The following is a 23,378-nucleotide window of genomic DNA, read 5'->3' as shown; positions in this document are numbered from 1 at the left end:
CCCCTCCCCTCCACGCCCCTGAACACTTGCTGCACTGCAGGCTTCTAGCGCACATATTTCAGTTATTATTAATAACAACAACAACAACAACCATAACAGTAACCGCCACTAACCAAGCTTCTGATCTAAGTACTTTAGATGCGGTAATAGTCTTAAACAACCATATGAGTCAAGTACTAAGACTTTCTTGCAAAAACTAAATTTAGAAAGTAACTTTGAAGTGTGCTGTGGACTGAATGCCTGCATCCTCCTGAAATCCATAGTTGGAAATCCTAACCCTCAATGTGATGGTACTGGGTGGGGCGCTTTGGGCAGTGATTCAGCCATGAGGGTGGAGCCCTGATGAATGGGATTAATGACCTTGTAAAAGAGACCCGCGTGAGCTACCTTGCCCTTTCTGCCATGTGAAGACACAGCAAGAAGACGGTATTAACCAGGAAGCTCTCTCCAGATACTGAATCTTGCAGCACCTGGATCTTGGACTTGCCAGCCTTTAGAACTGTGAGACATAAATAACGGTTATTTAAGCTGCCATATATGGTATTCTTGTTATAGCAGTCAGAATGGACTCAGGCGACATGGAACCATGAGGAAATCCAGGTCTCTCTGATTCTGCGCTGTCCAGACCCTGTCTACTCAGCTGGAGGGTGAGGGCGTTGAGGGCCGGGCCTGTCTCTTCAGGACTGGGCTGCACACAGGGCTTGCTGATGGTCATGTGAAGGGGTTTCAAGTTTAACACATGGAAAGCAGATAGAGAGGTAGGGGAGGGAGGCTGTGTTCTATGTGTGATATGCTGATTAGAGAATTACTCAATGTATGATTACATGTTGTGTAATGATTTAGACAGAGCATGCATGCTACATATAACCAAATCGGCATTGGAAGGATATAATGCCCTCACATAGAAATTACACACACACATGCACAGATAACCAGACACAGATAACACACATACATTCCAGGCACATCTGAACATTACAGACATCTGGTGATTAGTCATGAACAAGGTGAGAAGGCAGAATCTTCCCTATGACATACCTTCTGGGATGCATTGTCCGAGAACAAATTTATACCCTTTGCAGCACTTTTTCCTAAGAGGCAAACAAACAAAAACACATTTTAAATGGGACATGTTAGATAAAAATATCATTCTTCCCAGTTACTGGTCTTGAATGAAATACCTTGTGCCCAGGAAACACTAAGGCAACACATGGTGAGTTATTTTAAAGGAAATCTGAGATAAAAAGGAAAAAATATTGTCCATATCACATGACCACATCTTCTAATAGCAGAATGTCCTTCTCATCACATGTTCCTTTGAATCCCATGAAGTGAATTCACTCAGAGATTTCAAGACACTTAAATTAGATAATTCCAGGTCTGCAGGAATAGGTATGAAAAGAACCTTCGAGGCTGACCTGGCCCCTCATCCTACACACCAAGGATTCACAGGACTTGCCAGTTATAATAACAATTAGCTAAGTATAATCACCACTGGATAATTATAACATACTGATTCTAGTTATAGTAGAAGATGGGGACTGGAACCCAAGCATTCTAACTCCCACTGGAGTACCATGGAAGGCACTGAAAGGGACCTAAATTAGCTAAGGATGAAAAAAGCAAACAGGCAATTACTAACCCACATACAAGTTTTACATCTCTGCCTGTGGTAGAGAAATGGTGACATCCATTCCAAAGGGAATCTCCATTGAGAAGATTCCACCTCTGGTAGGAGTGGGGGCTCCTAACAGGCCTACCCCTCTGCAGATAGCAGCTGCACCCTCCGGACAAAACAGCATCCGTCAACTATGTGAGAGTTCTGGAGAGTCAATCCAACTGGCAGACTTAGGAGGAGAGTTGAAATTTTGAACAGGGGACCAACACAAGGTAATTATTTTTATTAGAAACTAGAGGCCCGATGCACGAATTTGTGCACCAGTGGGGTCCCTTGGCCTGGCCTGCAGGATCAGGCTGAAACCAGCTCTCTGACATCCCCCGAGGGGTCCCGAATTGTAAGAGGGCACAGGCCAGGCCGAGGGACCCCACCGATGCACAATCAGGGCCAGGGAGGGATATAAGAGGTTGGCCAGCTGGGGAGGGAATGCAGGAGGGCTCCAAGGCATGTCCGGCCTGTCTCACTTTGTCCAGATCAGCTGGACCCCAGCCGCAAGCTAACCTATCAGTCGAAGTGTCTGTCCCCTGGTGTTCAGTGCACATCATAGCGAGCAGTTGAGCAACCTTAGCATATCATTAGCATATTATGCTTTGATTGGTTGAATGGACAACCAGACAACCGGACACCTGGACACTTAGCATATTAGTCTTTTATTATATAGGACTAGAGGCCCAGTGCACGAAATTCATGCACTGGGGGGTGGGGATCCCTCAGCTCAGCCCGCCACCTCTCACAGTCCAGGAGCCCTCAGTGGATGTCCTACTGATGGCTTAGCCACAGTCTGGCAGCAGAGGCTTGGAGCAGGCGCCCCGTGTGTGTGTGTGTGTTTGTGTGTGTGTGTGTGTGTGTCCCCACTGGTGGCTGCCCCTAGCCGTGCCACAGAGGCTTGGAGCAGGCGCTGTGTGTGTGTGTGTGTGTGTGTGTCCATCCCCACTGGGGGCCTGCCCTCAGCCGCGTCAGAGGCTCGGAGCAGGCACCCTGTGTGTGTGTGTGTCCACTGGGGGCCTGCCCCCAGCCATGCCACGGAGGCGTGGAGCAGGCGCCCCTCTGTTTTGATCTCTCAGGCTCCTGGCCGCGCCTGCGTGTTGTTCTCTCCCTTGAGCAGCGGCCAGGGCGGGCTGGAAACTTGGCTTCCTCCATCGCTGGGGGCAACCCAAGCCTCCAGCTCCGTGGCCACCACCATCTTTGTTGGGTTAATTTGCATACTTGCCCTGATTGGCTGGTAGGTATAGTGGAGTGACACCAATTTGCATGTTTCTCTCTTATTAGTGTAGATAATCAAAGGTAGGAACTAAAGCAAGTGCCCTTCAACCACGTTAGACAAGGCCTGCTGTTGAAGAATAATTTGATACACTTAGATGTCTTTTTTCCATCATATTGTAGTAAAAAATAATTTAACAGCATTGTTTTCTACTTTTGCAAATAGCATACTCTATACTATTGGTCAAATCCACTCTTGTGGGCTGGTCTGCTAGGTAGATTTCATCTGCCAAATGAAAGAGAAACTCCAGCAATCTCTTCCTAAGACTTCTAAAATTTAGAAAAATTATATTCAATCCATCACTTACAAATTTTACATAAAATTTATGAAAAATGTATACAGCTTGTAAACACTGCATCTGGCAGGAGAAGTTTCTGAGGCCCCATCGGGTGCTGCTACACTGCCTCCTTTCTCTCTGCAATACGTCTCATGTGCAGCCCAGCTGCGAGAGATAATCTTACTTCAAAGGCGTAACACTGGGCTTTCGTTATAAAACACAGTGGCATCTGGGATGCTCTCAAAACTGACTTGAGTGAACTAGCTAAGGGCCCCCTGTGCTGCAAATGACACATTTGCCTACCTGTACGTATCCACTCAACATAGGCTATTTTGAATCTTTCTTCAGCATATTTATGTCAAAAGGGAGTGTATATATATTTTATGTATATATTTAAATGTATATGCACATGTTTCTTCATATATAAATAAAATGTACTGATATAAATGGCAGGTGACAGCGTCCAGAGTTTTCCCATTAGATATAATTTCCCACCATCTCCGGCTGAATTATAATTTTACATGACAAAAGAATCCCATGGGGTATAAATTTATGATAATTACTATTTCTAACAGAGGTAGAGGATCCACTTTTATATTCCATGAAACTTAAACTCTGCCTAGTTTTCCATGGTTTAAGAAAGACCAAGTTCCTAACAACCAAGAAGAAAATTGGTTTAATTGAGCATTCATTGCAATTTTATGTTTATTAGTTACTGTGTTACATGACGCTGTCCGACAGAAATCTGTAAGAGGAAAGCGGTGCACTCCATGGTCTGAAACTAAGTGATTCATGGGAGAGTTGAATGGAGGGGGAAACATGTGTTTTTGATACTCATGTCTCAAGGATAGCACCACATTTAAACATATGGTTCTGTGTGGCTCTTTCTACTTAAATGGTGCATCCAAGGTACAGCCTCAGAGGTGTTCGATGGCATTTTAAAATTCATGCAAATGAATGCAATCCTTACAATCTCTCTTTCCACATCTGAGACATTAAACTTGGGCACTCTGACCTCGTTGAGCATTTCAAGGGCTTGGGCTTGTCCACACAGTGGAATCCAAAGTAACCTGTCCTTGGCCTTGTTACAAAATTAAGAGAGAAAGCAGTGATTTGATATGTTTTCAAAAGGCTACAGAGCCCTGGCAGGAGCAGATCTGAGCTTCAGGATGGGCACGCTTCATTTAAATACCTGCTCAGCTACGACTTACCTTCCCCTCCGCTGCTTTTTCTTAATTGCATAACTAATGCCATGTCCCTGCTCAAGAAAAGGAGGTTTGAGACGCCTCCACAACCTCCTGTCTCCCCCAGAATTCCTGGGGGTGTAGCATTATTTTGCATGTTAAACACACATCCATCATAAATCACCATTTAAAATAAACAGTTGAAATATTCCAAAAACAAACACTGGCTACACATGTTCTACTGGTTCAAAGATTACTTAGGACATATTTTGCGCATAATGAAGTTAAGCCAGCCCACGTGAAATCTCCTGGTTACGCAAGCACTTGTTAGTCCTAACTGCAAACACGGCCGTGTGGTTTTTATCTGTAAGCAAAACAAACTCAGACGGGGGAAAGCTCATGTGGATTCAGGGGAGGCCGTCCTTCTTAATATGCTTCACGTGGCGCAGCTTGGTTTTCCAAATGCAAATGCTTTTCTCGTTTCTTGGCAAGAGGCCGTGGTGATTAGACAGTTGTTACACAGAAAGGGCGACATCTGGTAATCAGGAAAGTCTGTGGAGGTTTCCCCTGGGTGCCTCCGAGTAAGTAACACACATGAAAAAAATCATAAATAAAAACAGTGCAGCCTGAAATATATCCCATCAACCGATATGTGTGAGAGCTTTTGGAAGGGAAAACTAAATCAAGGCAATGAAGATAATAGAGGTACGGTCATCCGACTGTCGGCTGTTAGTTATCAGAGTCTAGAAAAGAATTTGAAAAAATAACTGCCTAAGAATTAGAGGACTACAAGGGACTTCGAAAGGTCAAGTGAATTAGTAGGCAAGAAATATGTCAACACGTGCTCCAAGGCAACAGTAAATTTTCCTATGATTTACTTAGGGTTTCCTTTCCAGAACTGCCTAGACATGCACCAGATAGATCAGACTTTTTTTTTTTTTTTTTTTTTTTTAAATGAGAGAACTGAACTTTTGTGAGTTCCTGGTGCCAAGTTATGTGCAATGGGTGAAGCAATGGCTTTAGGGTCAAGCAAACCAGGTTTGCAGTTCTGGCTCTGCCACTGGAAGAGCTCAGGATGTGGCCTTGGGCTTATACCTGAAACTCGGTGAGCTTTAGATTCCTCATGGATAAAACATGAACAATAACATTTGCTTTACAGGATTATCACACTGATTACAGATAACAAAGGTACCTAGCACAGGGCCTGGTTCAGGGTCAGAACAGTGTGCTAGCTGCAGCTTTCTTTTCTTTTTTGTTTTTTATTCTCACCCGAGGATATGTTTTTATTCATTCGAGAGGGAGAAGAAGGGAGAGAGAAAAAGAGAAACATCAATCAGTTGCCTCCTGTACATGCCCCAACCCTGATCCGGGATCAAACCCACAACCTGTGTATGAGACCTGGCAGGGAATTGAACCTGAAACCTTTTGGTGTAAGGGACGATGCTCCAACCAACTGAGCCACCCAACCAGGGCTTTTTCTTCTTTTTTAAAAGAGATATGTAATTTACTTATTCTTTTCTCTCTTTTTTTAAATTGAACTTATAGGGGAACAGGTTTCAAGTGTATAACTCAATAAATGATGGTCTGCGCACTGCATCGTGCACCCATCGCCCCTAGCAATAATGAGTGAATAAAAAAAGCTGTGGTACTTTCACAATGGAATACTAGCTGCAGCTTTATGAACATGGCAAGAAAACTACAAGAGTCATGCCACCCAGATGCCTTCATCTTAAGACTCATCTCTTTCTTCCACTTCTTATTCAGTGGTAGATGCCCCGTCTTCTCCCAAAACGCGGGGGCGGGGAACCTCTGGTTTCAAGATGATGGAAAAGTCATATTGTTGTCTTCTTCTTCCACAGGTTAATCCCAAATAACGAAATGAACACAAAATGAAAATGCAAGCTCATATGCCATGGATCCAGGAGACCTCTCTAACTCAGAACGTGGCCAGTGGATGGAAGGATGGGAGTGATTTTGCAGAGTGGAGCAACTCAAACCTAAGTGCCTCCAGAGGAGCTCATCATGAAGCAAGGCTTAGGAATTGCAGACACCAGGCATTGAAGAAAGTGGAGGCCCGAAGAGAGCAAGATGAGCTGAAAGTTGGGCGAGAAGTTGGATTTCCAGGCCCCGCTCCAATTCCAAGCAGTTAGCCTGATACCCTTTCCCACTCATGCAAAAGGCAGAAGGCATATATTTGTGAGAGCTGTACAGGAGAAACTCAAGACTGGGACGCCAAGCCAGGGGACTGAGTGGAACCCTGACATGCAGAGTTCCCGATGTTTTTAAAGAACCCCTTCAATTTCATATTTCATATTTCATTCCAAAACAATGAAGCTCTCCTGGTGATGGCTTCTAAAGGCAAACTGATGGTGGCTTCCTCCCATCAACTAGTCAGTCCCAAATGAAGACGCATGAAAATCTGTAGAGCCCAACTTGCCTAATTCATGTTCACCATTCCAATGACGCTGTGGCATGCCTGTGGAGGGGGTCCATAAGAAACTTTAGTCAGGAAGAACACAGAACATGAAATCCTCGAGGCTATAATTAAGGGCCCGAGGATCTAAAAGTGGTCCTGAATTTCCTTGTAAAGCTCCTAAGAGTGAGGAAGCCTTCCTCTTTCCCTTTTAACCTTCTTGCTTTCCAAAACTTTTGAGCTTTGCGTGACTTCCTGTGAATTACTAGGATTCCTTTCATGCTAGAAGTCCAGAGAACAGAACCCAGTAAAATGACTCACCTCCCATCTCGGCATGCTTGGTTCCAGCCTTTAAGCCAGAATGTGCACCCCACCACCCCAAAATGGAATGATATGTTTACTACAGCAATCAGTAAAGTAAAAACCAAACAAACCTACCCATTTATTCATCTATGTATAAGCTTGTTACTGCCTCATCAATGACAATACAGAGAGAATTGTAAGGAATCTATTACGTATAACTTGCTGTAGTGTATGCAATTACTGATGGTGAAGATCAAATGATGGAAAAAGTATGGTAGTTCCTAAAAGAATTAAACAGAGTTACCACGTGATCCAACAATTCCACTTTTGGGTAGACAGCCAAAAGAATTGAAAACAGACTTGAATGGATGTTGGTTCTTGGCAGCACCTTTCACAATAGCTAAAAGGTGGCGACAACCCAAATGTCCATGATCAGATGACTGGATAAGCAAACTGTGCTATATACGCACAACAGAATAGTATGCAGATATAAAAAGGAAGGAAATCCTGACACAGGCTACGATATGGGGAAACCTTAAAAACATTATGCTAAATGAAATAACACAGAAGGACAAATATTGGATCGTTCCAATTATATGAGGTACTTAGAATAGTCAAATCCACAGAGACAAAAAGAATGGCGGTTGCCAGCGTCTGGGGGAGGGGGCATGGGAAGTTATGGTTAGAGTGTTAATTTGGGAAGATGAAAAAGTTCTGGAGATGAATGGTGATGATAATTGCATGACAATGTGGAAAAACTTAATGTCACTGTACTAAATACCTAAAAATGGTTAAAATGGTAAATTTTATGTTGTGTATATTTTACTACACAAACACAAAATGATCAAGTGCTTACTCCTCTAACCATTAATACCCTGGTCATGGTATCATCTAGGTTTTAGCTGTGTGAATTACAGGGGAAAAGTGTGTGTGGTTATTCTTAAACAGAACTAAGGTAACAACCAGAAGGTATTTACCCCTACAAGACTGTGGGTGACAATAATGTCTTCATTTAACAAATATTCATATTGCATCTACCCCAAAGGCAGAATAGCTGATAGTGAGGGCCCTGGGTTTTGGGGATGTATCTTCTGGGTTTGAATCCAGGCTCTGCTGCTTTCCAGCTGTGGGACCTTAGACAAGCGACTTTAAGTTCCTCTACCTTAATTTCCTCATCTGTAAAATGGGAGGGTAATGGAACCCACCTCACCAGTTTGGTGTGAGGGTTCAATGAGTTTGGGTGCATAGACTTTAGTACTTCACTGCTGGCCTACATCATTCCAACAGAAAATATAGGAAGAAATGTACTGGTTTTCCTGTTGTGTCACTGGTCTACCCCCACCTTCAAGGACCCTGGAGTGTTGCAGAGGAGGGAGGGCCAGGAAATCTGCAGCCCACCATAGTCTGACTTCCTATGGGCCTGTTTTAAGTGAGAGGCAGAGCAATACAAGAGCCTGTATCTTGGCCATATTTGTTTCCACGCCAACGCCTGCGTGCAGATGATTTTATTGTATCATCTTGCAGGAGAAGTGAAGCGCTAAAGCATTCCACCTCCCTCTCTCTGATCAGCACGGTATCTGTTCTCATTGAAATGCACATGTTTGGATCTCTGACTGTTTACTCAAAGCTGGCCCAGGAGCACATGGGCAATTCAGACAACAGCCCAGGCTGTGGGCTGAGCACACGCGTGGTCACCTTTGCAGGGTGTTTCTGCCAGCACCGCCCCACCTCCCTGGCATAGTGTCCTCAGACTCACAGGGTCAAGGACCTCCTCAGTGGACCACCGGAGTCCAGAGGGAACAAGAACCTGGAATTGATTCAACTCCTCTTCGCACCTATGCCAATGTCAGGTGCTCAACCCTCTTCTCGCACATCCCCCCACTTCTTTATGTCCCCAAATGCGTTTCTATCTTGTGAGCCCCAATTGTCTTGTTGGCTGTCTGCCTTTTCCCAATTTCCCAATTTCTGAAATATAAGAAAAAAATTATAACAAATTGGAAAAAGTAGCTTGGTATTATCTTTGTAAAAATATAAAATTTTATCTATGCACATACTTATATATGTATAGGTTGTGAGATAATTTTACATTAAAATACAAAGATCATGTTGGGTAGTCATTAGGTTGACTTATGTGGATGAGGTGTTTTTCTCATGTTTTTTTCTGTGTGTTCTCTGGTTTTCCTGTAATGAGCAGGTGTTGATTTTGTACTAAGAGAAAATAGAGGGAATAATAAAATAGAGAGATCTTTAGGAACTTTTGGGTGTTTGGCACATTTCGAATGCCAGGCTTGGCAACAGTTTCAGAAACTCTGATTTGAAAGTTGGTTAGGGTATAATCTCATGAGCACGTGTTTGAGCATCACTGCCTACAGGGTTATTTACCCAACCCAGAGACTGAGCAGTGACATTTTGGAGCAACTTGACCACCTAGGTTTCAACCAAACTGCTTTTGACCAAGTCACCTGGAACCAATATATGGTATTTATTAAGAAACTAGCCCTAACCGGTTTGGCTCAGGGAATAGAGTGTCAGCCTGAGGACTAAAGGGTCCCAGGTTTGATTCTGGTCAAGGGCATGTACCTTGGTTGCAGGCACATCCCCAGTGGGGAGTGTGCAGGAGGCAGCTGATCGATGTTTCTCTCTCATCGGTGCTTCTAACTCTCTATCCTTCTCCCTTCCTCTCTGTAAAAATCAATAAAATATATTTTAAAAAAAAAGAAAGAAAGAAACTAGAGGTCCGGTGCATGGATTCGTGCACATTGAATGAAAATTAATTAGAAGAAATATTTTAGAGGCCTGAGAGGGACCGAGGGAGATTGGCTCCAGGGCATATCTGGCCCATCTTGCACAGTTGTGATTGACTGGAACCCAGAAGCAAGCTAACCTACCAGTTGAAGTGTCTGCCCCCTTGTGGTGAGTGCATGTCATAGCAACTGGTCAAACTGTCGAATGAACGGTCAGACACTTAGCATATTAGGCTTTTATTACATTATAGATGGCCTCAGGGATTTAGTGCACCATTTGGCAGGATATTCATTATTTTTTCACCTCAAATAACTGGTTTAATAGAGATTTCTCATAGAGAGAATTTTAATGGAACAATTTTCTCTATTTGTGAGACATGTTTAAACCAAGGAATCTCTGCTCACATTTATTTCCACAGTTGCTAATTTTCAGAAGCACTGATGGCTGTGAACCATGTCTCACTCTGTGGGTCATTGTCCCTGGACAGTACAATGACACTGCGGGACCCAAAGCCCTCGCTATTGACTTATTTTTATTCTAACCTTAACTTTCTAAGCATTCTAGAATCACCTGAATGGTTGTTAATAATATGCTGCAATGGCATTCATCAAGAAAATCCTATCTTCAAGCATTGAGTTATTCATGATAAATTGAGCCATACGAGTTATCTACTGTGGTTACCAAAGCATTTCTGGAAGTTTCCTGACTGCTCCTCCACCTTTTCCTTCCATTTGGGGCTTTCTCTACAGATGAACCATTGTTACCTCACTCCTCTCTCTTTTTCAAAGGGTGGATCTAGCCTCAGGATTTAAACTCTCACCTTTCTACTCATGACTCCTAAACTGCAAACTTCCAGGGATCTTAATGGCCTTCATTTTGCTTGCCTGAATTTGCTAAGTTTTCTATAATTATCAGATATTACTTTTGTAATGAGAAAATGTGCTATTTTATTTTTTTAATTTTTATTATTATTTTTTATTGATTAAGTTATTACATATGTGTCTGATAAGGACACATATGTAAAATGTGCTATTTTAAAACTAAGAGAAAAAAATAATTTCTCACTGCCAAGGTGGAATATAATAGCATCCTTGATGGGCTCAGAGTGTAAAGGCAAATAATCCACAATCCTGTTTTATAAATATTGTCCTCTAATTTTTTTTCCCTTGTAGAAGCCTCACAACAGCTGCCTTTTCAAAAGGTCACTACTGGGTCAGAGATAGCTAGCTGTTTTCCTAAATCTATCTTCTCTTTTTTGTTCAATAATAAAATCCCAAATTATATCTGAGTACATAACCACCTAGAATAAAGGAAATATTTCCCAGGCTCTTATTCTACCAGGCATGGCCTTATGAATCAGCCTGGCCAATGGGACTTGAGTGACTGTGACGTGTGCAACTTTCAGGTGCCGCCCCTAAGTAGAAGGGCACATGCCCTCCATTTTTCACCTTCCCATGAGTGAGAACTTGAAAGAAGTGGTGGGGAGCCATCTTGGACAATGAGATTAACACATTAACAATGAGTGGATGGACATACAAAGAGCTGAGTCCACGATGTTGTCCACCACCACGCGAGCTAAGGACTCCTAATAGTTTTGTTTAAGAGAAACAAGCTTCCATCTTGTTTAAGCTATTATTTTTTGTCTCAGCTGCAGGAGCCTAAGCTAAAATAACTGATGGAAATAAATCCTTGGGGAAGTGTCTACTGAAATGCAAGGTTCATAAGTCAAAAGGGGCCCGGAGAAGATGTGGCCTTTTATTTTGCTCCAGTAATAACTGTGCATGGAACCCTTGAGCCCTAAGAAATACTGACCCTTGGAACATAAATGTCTGGAACCTTCTCTGTAAATTATCCAAAGCTATAGAGCTCTCTGCTTTGACAGGAGTTCTCTCCATACAGTGGACAGACTTTTGTTGGTGCTCAGCCCCCTTTCCTACACTTTACCATGTCAATGAGGCATATCCAGAGAGATCTCAGCACAGGGAACATATAAATACAATTTGCTGATTCAAATTTCTGCCCACAGGTCAGTCACCTGGGAATTAAATGAGGCAGTCTTAAAGTAGAGAGTGTTACTTGTAATGACGTGGAAAGACAGAAGGGACCCAATCTGAGATTTTCTCTCTTAGCTTAATTAATCATGATGTCACACAGCCCATTCCTCACATGCATAAAACCCTCATGGAAAACAAAATACAACTGACATTGATTCAGGTCTAGGTCACGGGAGGGTAAAAATTCAAATAACACTGAAAATAGGATTTCTACCTGGAAATCATTTACAGATAAGAGAAGGAATCTTCTATTTGCTTTAGACAATGTCAAGCAAAACTTTCAATTCAGATTAGTTAAGAACTGGAAGCACTGAGTCTGACTTAATTCAACACACACTAATTGAGAGCTTACTTATACACCAAGCCAAGTACTTTCCATAGATTAATTTAATTCTTATAACCACCCTTTCTTACATATGGGAAAACTGAAGCACAGAGCACTTAAGTAACTTGTTCAAATTGGTAGCTGAGCTGGATGAATTAATCCCAGGCTGCAGGACTCCCGAGGCCACCTCTTCCCTGAACTGGGTGTTACAGGAGAAATGGAAATGATTAAGATTTGCATTTAGCCCTTGAAGACAATGTAGGAGAAATATATATATAGCTACAAATAACCCAAGAGAGCAGTAAAAGCATCCTAACACAAGTATAATGTGTTCTTTCGGAAGAGAGGGAAGAATATTAACTCAGTTTCAGCGGCTTCAAAAATTACGGCCCATTGGAATTGGTCCTGCCCGAGAAAAACATATCAGGCCCCATACATAGGGGCACCCGCCCTCACAACCTACCAGTCTTGCCTTTCCAGCTTGGTCCCAAATTCAGTTTCTCTGGTTTGCTATCTCAGCTTCCCTCTGGGGAAAATGTCCCTGTCCTTGGCTCAGGGTGTCCTCAGACAACCTTTAGGATGTGCCTCCCAAACCCAAACTTTATTTAATCTGTAAGCCAGAGAGCCACATATAGGCTCAGAGGAGAGGTAGAAAGGACAAGACTGTAGACAGAGAGAGCAGCTAGAGCCAGAATCCAGGGGCTGCTTAGCAGCTCGGCCACCATTCCAGGGTAGTGAGCTCGCAAGGCAATATACAGATGTATTACAGAATGGTACATTTGAAACTTATATAATGTTATTAATCAATGTCATCCCAATAAACCCAATAAAAAAAGAAAATCAAATGTGCTTTACAAGCCTGAGCTTGCTTTAAATAACATGGAAGTTCTAGTGTCTTTGGCAACATGAACGCATAATTCACTGGCGGTACCTTGGTGCTCTCTGTCTTCTGTTTGGCTTTCCCTGGGGTCTGGATCTTTACTCGCAGCCAAAATAAATCATTCTGTGGGTTCCATTAGAGAGAAGGGTTCAGACTGATAAACAGATGCACTGTATCATGCACTTGACCACTCCTTGTTGTGGAATTATTAACTGACTCTGCTCCTCCAGATCTTTGAAATGCTTTCTTATCTGTTCTCCTGATGTAACCTAAGACCATGGGGCTCTCAGAAGTTGGAGAGAATAGTTTTTCCCCCCATCCCAAGTATGGCATTTAAGATAAAGAGAAAATAGTGCCATACGATTAAGTGTAATACATAACTTTGAAAACCTGCCATAGTGGCTTCAGTATCATTTACTCATACTTCCCAAAGCATTGCTAGAAGATCTAGTCTAGTGACAGAGGATTCCTTTTATTTAATTCTAGGGGTCAAACAAAAGTCCACCAGGAGAACTGGGCATCCTAAAAAAAACGAACACTATCTCAGGGCATCAGCTATATAAAGGATGGTGTTCAACTCAGAGGAGTAACTCTTTGATGGAATTCCAGGCACCATAATAAAGGATAGAATCCAGGTATTGTGGTGGGAGTGATGCCTCTATGGTAAGATGGAGTGGGGATTGCTTTCTGAAGTCTAATAAAAAACACCAGCAGCTGGTTTTTCATGCAGAACTTCTGGGACTGAAGTGTGCTTGTGTGTGGTAGCAAGATGGGGGGGCGGTGGTGGGGCACAGGTGTAGATGACATGGCCCTTTCCCAAAGAACCACAGTCGCTGTAGGTGACTCCCTTTGGGGCCAGTATCTTCCCAGGGACAGGAGCTCTAGGGGCCTTGGACAGCTGTTAAGAAGGCTAACACAGGGTATATGTTATCAAATACAGGTCTACTAGATGGCCGAATTCTATAAGGTAGGGTTTAGCCCCAGCAGGGGCTTCCCTGAGTCAAAAGATAACCTCCAGAGCAGAACAAGAACACCCTGACAATCACCCAGACCACCCTCAGCTCAAGGCCACCCCATCAGCAGCAGCCTGAGCCTGACCCTACCTCACAATTGTAGGGCTATATGCTGACCAGCTGGGCCTAAGCACAATGCTTTCCCACAGGTCCTGGGAGACCCCCGCAGTGCCATTTTCTCACCTGTGACTTGCTCTGGGATTCAATGATAGCAACACCTTTCCCACCCTTTCTATATTTCCACTGTCACAGAAAAGGCAGCTCTGACAGCAGTGGGACCTTCAGAAGGTCCAGCAGATCCCGGGTATGTGACTTTCCTTTAGCTTGTTGGCTTTTTTCTGCTGACAGAGACCATAGTTCTAGTTGGCCACAGTATCCTGAGCATCCTTCTAGGACAGTGGTTCTCAACCTTGGCTGCACTTTAGAATCACCTGGGAATCTTTTTAAAATCCTGATTTCTGGGCCCATCCTCCGGAAATTCTGTTTCTTTGTTACTAATGTTGTGGCCTCACCACATAACAGACTGTTGAGGCCCAGTCTTTCTCTAAAGACTGTGTTCCTGCTTCTTCCCTCGGGGTCTCACAGTGAGTTACAAGGTAAGAAACTGGCCCCTCTATGGCTTCAGTGAATCATCAAGAACAGCAAGACAGTCTGTGACTGTCCCCATTTTACAGGTGAGGAAACTGAGGGCCAGACAGCTAAAGAATCTCGCCCAAAGTCACACTGTGAAGAAGGGGGACAGCTGAGATTTCAGTCCCCAAAGAGGGAAGTACAATATCTCGCTCCGAACAGTCACTGATTAACATCTGAATGAAAAAAAATGCAGATGTGGAAGTCCTCACGCCACCATGAGCAGAGCCCACTTCTGAGGCCAGGAGTGCCAGAACCACTCAGCTGGACCATCAGTCTGATGGCACCGTGTGCTGGGCTGCTCTCTCCTTCTGGGCACTGTGCCCATCTTTCCATCCGCTGGCTCTAGGTGGGGAGCTCTGGATACATGGTTACTGGGTTAGGACACAAAGATGGGTAAAACCAGTTCATCCTTCCTAGGACACAGGTGAGGATGATGGGCAGTTAGCATTCTGAGTGCCAGGTTGAATTGAGAGGGTTTCAGAATTGCTAGAAAACCTGCTGAGGTGTGGAGGAACCCCTCATCCCCGCCCCCCCCCCCCCAAGCCTTGACTTGTTGGATTAAAGCATAAATAGCTTTCCCTGCCTGACCCCAAACACATCTAATGCATTCTTCAGAGGCCCCTCCTCCTAGAAGCCTCCTCAGAATTCCACCCCAGGAAGGGGTTTCCACTTTCTCTGAACATTCACATTCTCACAATCTGCACCCATCTCAGGATATCTAGAAAAAAAACAAACGAACCAAATAAAATAGTGGTTTGCCGGGAGCCGGTCCATGCTTGCTGTTTCAAGGGACCTGGCATATATGGCATACTGTTCTTAATATGTTTGCTCACCTTCTTGGCACTATGTGTTTTAACCAAAGTCTCTGAGAAAGGTTGTTTCCCCAGGTAGGGATTTTCCCCTGAAGTTAGGGAGGGAATAAAACCTCTTAACTAAGTGCCAGGCGGGTAATTAATCACTTTAACTACGAACAATCATGCTTAAGCTACATAATCTTTACTCCCTGGAATGGAGATAAGAAACGCCCTAACCTTTGTAATAGAGATTGATAGGATTGAATCAACTGATATAAATACAGATGTAACTAGACAGCAAGAGACAGAACTTAGAATACGGAACCAAGAGAGACAGAGCTTAGAACACAGAACTAAGAGAGACGGAACCTAGGCACAGAACCTACACAGAACGTTCTCTAGAGACAGAAGAACTTCGCTGGAGAGAACATGGCAAAAGTTCCTGGACAGAAACTGGCCTCAGAACCTAGAGACAGAACCTAGCGAGAGAACATGGCAAAAGATCCTGGACTGAACCTGACTACAGAAATTGGCAAGAGAACCTGACTAGAACCTGGTAACTGAACCTGGCTGGAGAACCTGGACAGAACCTGGCTGAAGAACCTAGCGAGGGAACATGGCTACAGAACCTGGCTGGAGATCCTAAGCAGAACTTCGCTGGAGATCCAGACCAGAACTTGGCTGGAGATCCTGGCTAGAGATCCTGGCTAGGCTGCTGATCAACTGAACGCTGTCCCCACGTCATTCCGTCTTCGCCGACTCCGTCCACACCTTTGGGGACCCCGGACCTGCTGGGGTTGGACCCCGGCTGTGGTTCTTAATCCTGGCTGCATGCTAGACATCTACCAGAGAACTGTTTAAAAATAAAAGATGAAAAAACATTTATGCCCAGGCCCAGCCTTGAAGTAATTAAAATCAGAATCTCTGGGGCTTGAACCAGAGAATTGGTATTTTAAGAAAAGTGCCAGGGGTACTGAAGGCCTAGGTGGGGGTGGGTGGGCTGGAGGGGACCAAAGGGGGGGGAGGGGGGAAGGGGACATATGTAATACTTTCAACAATAAAGAATTATCCTATATAATAAAAGGCTAATATGCAAATTGACCAAACAGCAGAACAACCGGTCACTATGATGAGCACTGACCACGAGGGGGCAGATGCTCAATGCAGGGGCTTCCCCCTGGTAGTCAGTGCACTCCCACAGGGGGAACACTGCTCAGCCAGAAGCTGTGGTGAGTGCAGCAGCAGTGGCAACGGGAGCCTCTCCCGCCTCCATGGCAGTTCTAAGGATGTCCGACTGCCAGCTTAGGCCCGCTTCTAAGCTGGTAGTCAGACATCCCCTGAGGGCTCCTGGACTGCAAGAGGGTGCAGGCTGGGCTGAGGGACCCCCACCCCCAGCCCCAACCTAAGTGCACAAATTTCATGCACCAGGCCTCTAGTTTTAAAAATAAATAACAATCTCAAAAGAAAAGAAAAGCGTCAGGACTGAGAACCAAGGCTGGGACGCCTTGGGATTTCACTATGTTCTTTTCCCTACCCAGCTGGGTGCTCCCCCGAGAAAGGCCCCAGCCTGGTGTCATGCTGCCCTTAGCACCGACCCCAGGCCTTGCCCATAGTCAATGCTCCTCATACATTTGCTGAGTAACTGCATGCTCACCTGAAAATCAAACAGTGCCCCAAGGGGAGAGGGAGCATGCTTTGCTTGGTTTATAAGGTAAAAGCTGTATGTGTGTCATCTCCTGGGTTGGACAACCCGAGAACATGAATTCCAAGGAAAATAAATTTCCCCATGCTAACATCCCGAGGGAGGAACAGGGTATGTTGTTGGTTATCTCCTGCTTTCAATTAAAGAGCCTGCAGCCAGATTCCTTTGTGCTCCGAGCTCTGTAAATGGTACACTCTCAATTATTTATCTAAATAAAGGTGAGACAGAGGGCAGCGCCAAACACTCGCCTGGTGAACCTGAGCCCACTTCGAGCCCTTGGAATTCTCAAGCTTATAGGACTTGGCTTTGTGGATCCAATTTCCTTAAAAAAAAAAAAAAAAAAAAAAAGGAAAAACAAGGCACACTAGATAGAAGGCCATAAATTCCATTTCAGAAATGAAAGCGTGCAAGCCGGCTGGAGCGGAGCGGTGAGGACGCTGCGCAGTGTGGCTGGCGCGGTTCTGTTGCTAGGCTGCTTAAATCAAACAGCCCTAACTCCCTGGCAGGGAGGCAGTCCTAAGTATCCCTCCCTCCCATCAAAGGATGCTTAACTTTCTATATCACCAATGAACAATAAATCCTCTTTAAAAAGGAACAGGGACCGACCTAGGGTGACCTGCAAATGGAAGTGGAGGAAAGACCATCTCTCACATGCAAAGACAGGCTCCTGGCTCACTGTCAGCAAGACAAGTGCTGTGAACTGTTAGTGGGGTGGGTCTGTGCCGATTCTCTCTACGGACCAGCCTGTGATGGGCATATGACACAGCCTGCTGTGCTGTGGGTACAGTTGGTGGCCGTGGGGTAAGCAATGAGAACTACCACAGTGGAAATAACCCCCGCCCCCATCCCCTTTACCTTCCATGAAGTTTCAGCTGCTGTGAAAGAGTGATTTGGGAACAATAACCCAGCTGGAAGTCAGGATACTTGGGTGTAAGAGTACCAGGAGCAGTAGTAACAACAGCTAGTGCTTAATGAGTACATACTATGTGCCTTTCATCTGAGTGCCCTGCACTATAGTACCATGGAGAGACATTATCCTTACTTTACAGATCAGGAAACTGAGGTCCAGAGAAGTTAAGCAACTTGCCCAGGTCACACAGCTGCTAAGTGACAGGGCTGGAACCTGTACCCAAACTTTCTGGCTCTAGGTTTCCCAATCACACTGTTCTACAACCTCACTACTGGAACCCACCTCTCTTCTCCATCCCTGTTGCCACCTACCTTAGTTCAGACCTTAGAATCTCTTACCCCTTACCATTTTTAAAGCCTCTTCATTCATCTTCCTGCTTCCAATCTTCCCCTCATCACATCAAGCAGATATTTTAAAGCACATCTACTTAATTACTCTGTATAATGTCTCTTGGCTCCCACTGCCTGTAACTCAAGTCCAACACTTAGCAAAGCACAAGCAACCCCACCACCCTCCCAGTCTTTTCTCTGTCATTCCCCACCATGATCCTGTCCCATCAAATGCCCAGCTCGGGAGATCCCTTCAGTAAAACATCCTGTTTCCTCCTTCAGTCTCATCTGTGTACATGTTTGTCTTTCCACCCAAAATGTGAGCTAAGGAGTCAAGAGACTTGCCTTGTTCACCTTGGTCATTTCCATAGGGTTTGGCAGAAAATACATGCTCATATATGTTATACTAGAGGCCCGGTGCACAAAAATTTGTGCACTCAGGGGGAAGGGGGGGGGTCCCTCAGCCTGGCCTGTGCCCTCTCGCAGTCTGGGACCCCTCGGGAGATAACGACCTGCTGGCTTAGGCCTGCTCCCAGGTGGCAGAGGGCAGGCCCAATCCCTAGGTGCAGCCCCTGGTCGGGCTCAGAGCAGGGCCGATTGGGGAGTTGGGGCACCGCCCCCTGTCATGCACAGAGCAGGGCGGACTGGGAGGTTGCGATGCCACCCTCAGTCACACTCAGGGTAGGGCCGATTGGGGGGTGGGGCACCGCCCCCTGTCACACTCAAGGCAGGGTCGATGGGGAGGTTATGGCTCTACCCCATCACACACAGAGCAGGGCCCGTGGGGGGGGGGGGGTTGGGGCGCCGCCCTCTATCACCCACAGAGCAGGGCCGATCAGGGGGTTGGGGTGTCACACCCTGTCACACACAGAGCCGCAGGGCGATCAGGGGGTTGGGGAACTCCCCTGTATCAGGCACAGAGCAGGGCTGATCAGGAGGTTGGGGCGCCTTCCCCTGTCATGAACAGAGCAGGGCGGATAGGGAGGTTGTGGCCCCGCCCCCTGTCACACACAGAGCCGCAGGGCGAGCAGGGGGTTTGGGCGCTGCCCCCTGTCACGCTGATCCCGGTGCCGGGAGGCCTCTCGGCTCTGCTGATCCCGGTGCTGGGAGGCATATTACCCTTTTACTATATATGATAGAGACCTGGTGCATGGGTGGGATTGGCTGGTTTGCTCTAAAGGGTGTCCTGGATCAGGGTGGGGGTCCCCACTGGGGTGCCTGGCCAGCCTGAGTGAGGGGATGATGGCTGTTTGCAGCTGGTCACACACCCTTCAGGGTGGGGGTCCCGCTTGGGTGCCTGGCCAGCCTGGGTGAGGGGCTGAGGGCTGTTTTCAGGCTGGCGGGTAACTGAAGCTCCCAACTGCTCCTTTTTTTTTTTTTTTTATTCTGGGCCAGCTTTAGCTCTGAGGCTTGGCTCCAGCTCTGAGGCCTCAGCTGCTGAAAGCAGGTATCTGGTTTGTTTGGGTTCTATAATCGAAACAATGTATAACTCCAGCTCTGAGATCCCGGCTTGCTGAAAGCAGGTTTCTGGAGTTTTGTTTAGCTTCTATATTTGTTACAATGTTTCAAACTGCAGGCTCAGATGCTGGCAAGGCAGGCGGGGAACGTTGGTTTCCTCCTTCACTGAAGCAAGCAAGCCTCATGTTAGTTTCAAGCTGCCTGGCTGCCAGCCGCCATCTTGGCTGGCAGTTAATTTGCATATTGCCCTGATTAGCCAATGGGAAGGGTAGCGGTCGTATGCTAATTACCATGTTTCTCTTTTATTAGATAGGATTGCTGACTCACTCACTGACCAAATAAACAGAATCTCATGGGGGATAATTAGCAAAGATCATTGTATTTTTAACAACTGACTATATATGTAATCTTAACAATTCCTATGCTACAGTTTTAGAGATTTTACTTATTTTTGGAATACACATAAGAAACTGGAGTCTTTGGAGTCTTTGATGTCTTCCTGTCTTCTGTACAGTGAACTGGAACTTAGCTAACCTCTGCCCACACTTCAAGGTTTGCTCGATTTCTTCTTCCTTTTTGACTCCATCCATGGTTCTTGGAGCCAAACAGGAAGTGACTTCCTCTACCCTTGAACTTCTTAGCACTCGCTCACTGTACCATTCAGATTTGTCAAGGTAGCATGCAGCATTTCAGAGGGGAATGGACCCTGCCATGAGAACGCTGTCCCTGCTGTAACACGAATGCATCATGGACACCGGGTGTGGATTCACCTCTCTGGGCCTTCATCTATTCATTACAAAATAGCTGGCCGTTCAGCTTTCTTCCAGCTCTAAAATTCTATGAAAAATGCCAGATATCTTGATACTATTTGAAAACTCCCTAGTGGATGGATGATGAAGTGCAAAAGTATAGAACTTTTGGGTCACATTCAAACTGTTGAGTTGAAGGGATTTGGATGTTATGTTCCTCTTCATTTTCCAAAGGACATTGGCATTCTCAAACTAAGCATGCAACCAAGAGATGGCCCAGCGGGGGAAGAGTTACTGGGCCTGATGCTGTGGGTTATATGAACTATGCTGAGAAATATGCATCATGAAAAAGCTGGGTTATCACAATTATTCACAAACTCAGCATTACACACCCAAAATCCCCCAAAACAAAGCACCCCCAAAACAACTACTTAAACATTCCTTTTAGTCGTGATCAACTGTGGAATTCAAGATATAATTCTTTAGATTAGTCAAATGTACTTCCCCCAGAATGTGAAAAATAGCTGCTTAAATATGATTCCTCTGAGGATAAGCTTTAAACTGTAAGCAATTTGGCAAGAGAGAGGAAGACTTGGAGAACCAGCGTTTTTCTTACTAAATTACACAATTTCATATCTTTTAAAATAATTCATAAAGACATGTTAAAATGAGAACAAAATAACAGTGTCATTTGAAAGGAAAAGAGTGATAGAGCAGGACTTTAAAGAGAGCTTCTATAGTTAAGCACTATGTTTAGGGCTAATTTTACGGACAGCTGATCCCCAAAAGGGAGCTTTGATGAGTTCATTTTAATATAGGTTTGTACGAAACGTAAGGCATTTACCAAAAGGATGTTCATCAGTCAGCTCTTCAACGGGAAATAGAAGGCATGGTAAAATTAGGATAAGTCAAGGAGTGGTCGTTTATGAAAGGACTAAAGTACAAATACATGGGCAAGGTGTAGGGCAGTGATGGCGAACCTATGACACGCGTGTCAGAGGTGACACACAAACTCATTTTTTTGGTTGATTTTTCTTTGTTAAATGGCATTTAAGAATATAAAATAAATATCAAAAATATAAATCTTTGTTTTACTATGGTCGCAAATATCAAAAAATTTCTATATGTGACACGGCACCAGAGTTAAGTTAGGGTTTTTGAAAATGCTGACACGCCGAGCTCAAAAGGTTCGCCATCACTGGTGTAGGGGAAGGTCACGTGCAGGGACATAGAGCTGACCACAGAGGAGCTGTTACCGCCTATAATAGGTTGAATAGTGCTCCCATCCCCCCAGCCCCATTCATGTCCATCCCAGGAACCTCAGAACATGACCTTATTTGGAAACAGGGTCTTACAGATATAAGGTAAGGATCAAGATGAGATTATACTGGATTAGGATGGGTCCTCAATCCAATGGCAATCCTTGTAAGAGACAGAAGAGGACACATAGAGACAGACACACAGAGAAGGCAACCACTTAAAGATGGAAGCAAAGATTGCAGTGAGGTGTTTACAAACCAAGGAACATCAAGGACTGTTGGCAACCACCAGAAGAGAGAACCATGGGATAGTATCATCCTAAGAACCTCCAGAGGAACAAGCCCTGACAACATCTTGATTTCAGGCTTCTGACCTCCTAAACTGTAAGAGAATCAGTGTCTGCTGTTGGAAGCCATTCAGTTTGTGGTGATTTGCTGTGGCAGCCCTGGGACACTGACACACCACCCCGTCTCTTCAAGGGATGTTGACTAATGAGTTTGCCGACCACTGCTCTAGGGCATTATTTAACAGTCAAAATCAAAGGCTAAATGAAAGGTTCTCTATTACTGCATATATTGTAGTAGCTGTAATGGATAGGAATCTAGTCTGATTAAAAATTTTAATGAGCCCTAGCTGGTTTGGCTCAATGGATAGAGCGTCGGCCTGTGGACTGAAGGGTCCCAGGTTTGATTCCAGCCAAGAGCACATGCCTGGGTTGTGGGCTCGATCCCCAGTAGGGGGCATGCAGGAGGCAGCCAATCAATGATTCTCTCTCATCATTGATGTTTCTCTCTCTCTCTCCCTCTCCCTTCCTCTCTAAAATCAATAATATATATTTTTAAAAAATGTTAATGATATCTATAAATTATTTGCAATGGCTTAATACATAAAGGAAAATTCCATTTTTATTCTTACTGTTGTGCATTTACAGATATATGATAAATACTAAGAAAATTGTAACATTTTTATTTTGAGTATAATTAGCACAACGGGACAAAAAAAAGGAAAAACAAAGAATTTGGTCCTTAACCAGAACCCCTCACAGTCACATACTGAAACGATGAGATTTTGGACATATGGAGGACCTAGCACATTTCTGATGTTTTCAGAAGCACACCACACAAAAGAGGGCCTTCGGTGCCCAGTGGAAAACAGCCAGCTTCATACCGGCGGGCATTAGGAAACAGTTATTTCGTATGCGCGTCTAATGACCTCCCTGAAAGCCAGATGGCTCCTTTGCTCTGAAAGTATTTGTAGATAGGACGGATTTATTGAATGTCGTTATTCATGAGCTGGGTGAGAAAAGAAATGATTGTTTAAGTGACCCAGCATGCTTTCCAAGCGATGGAATGGTGATATCTGAGGGCCAGGCTGGGGAAGGGAGTAACTGTGCAAATCATGTTATACAAG

The 23,378-nt window shown here is 44.7% G+C and overlaps 1 protein-coding gene across 1 annotated transcript in view; it reads right to left on the bottom strand.

Moving 5' to 3' along the window:
• The window catches only part of CCBE1 (collagen and calcium binding EGF domains 1), a 178,875-nt gene that overhangs the window by 26,109 nt on the left and 129,388 nt on the right, over window positions 1-23,378 (bottom strand). The window contains exon 3 of the mRNA XM_036322985.1: window positions 1,039-1,091. Coding sequence (XP_036178878.1) covers window positions 1,039-1,091 — 53 coding nt within the window. The remainder of the gene's footprint in view (window positions 1-1,038; window positions 1,092-23,378) is intronic.

This window comes from Myotis myotis, unplaced genomic scaffold (assembly GCF_014108235.1).
Source record: "Myotis myotis isolate mMyoMyo1 unplaced genomic scaffold, mMyoMyo1.p scaffold_m19_p_9, whole genome shotgun sequence".
In the NCBI taxonomy this organism is placed as follows: domain Eukaryota; kingdom Metazoa; phylum Chordata; class Mammalia; order Chiroptera; family Vespertilionidae; genus Myotis; species Myotis myotis.
The sequence above is the reverse complement of the archived record's forward strand: the minus strand, read 5'-3'. Positions and strand labels throughout refer to the sequence as shown.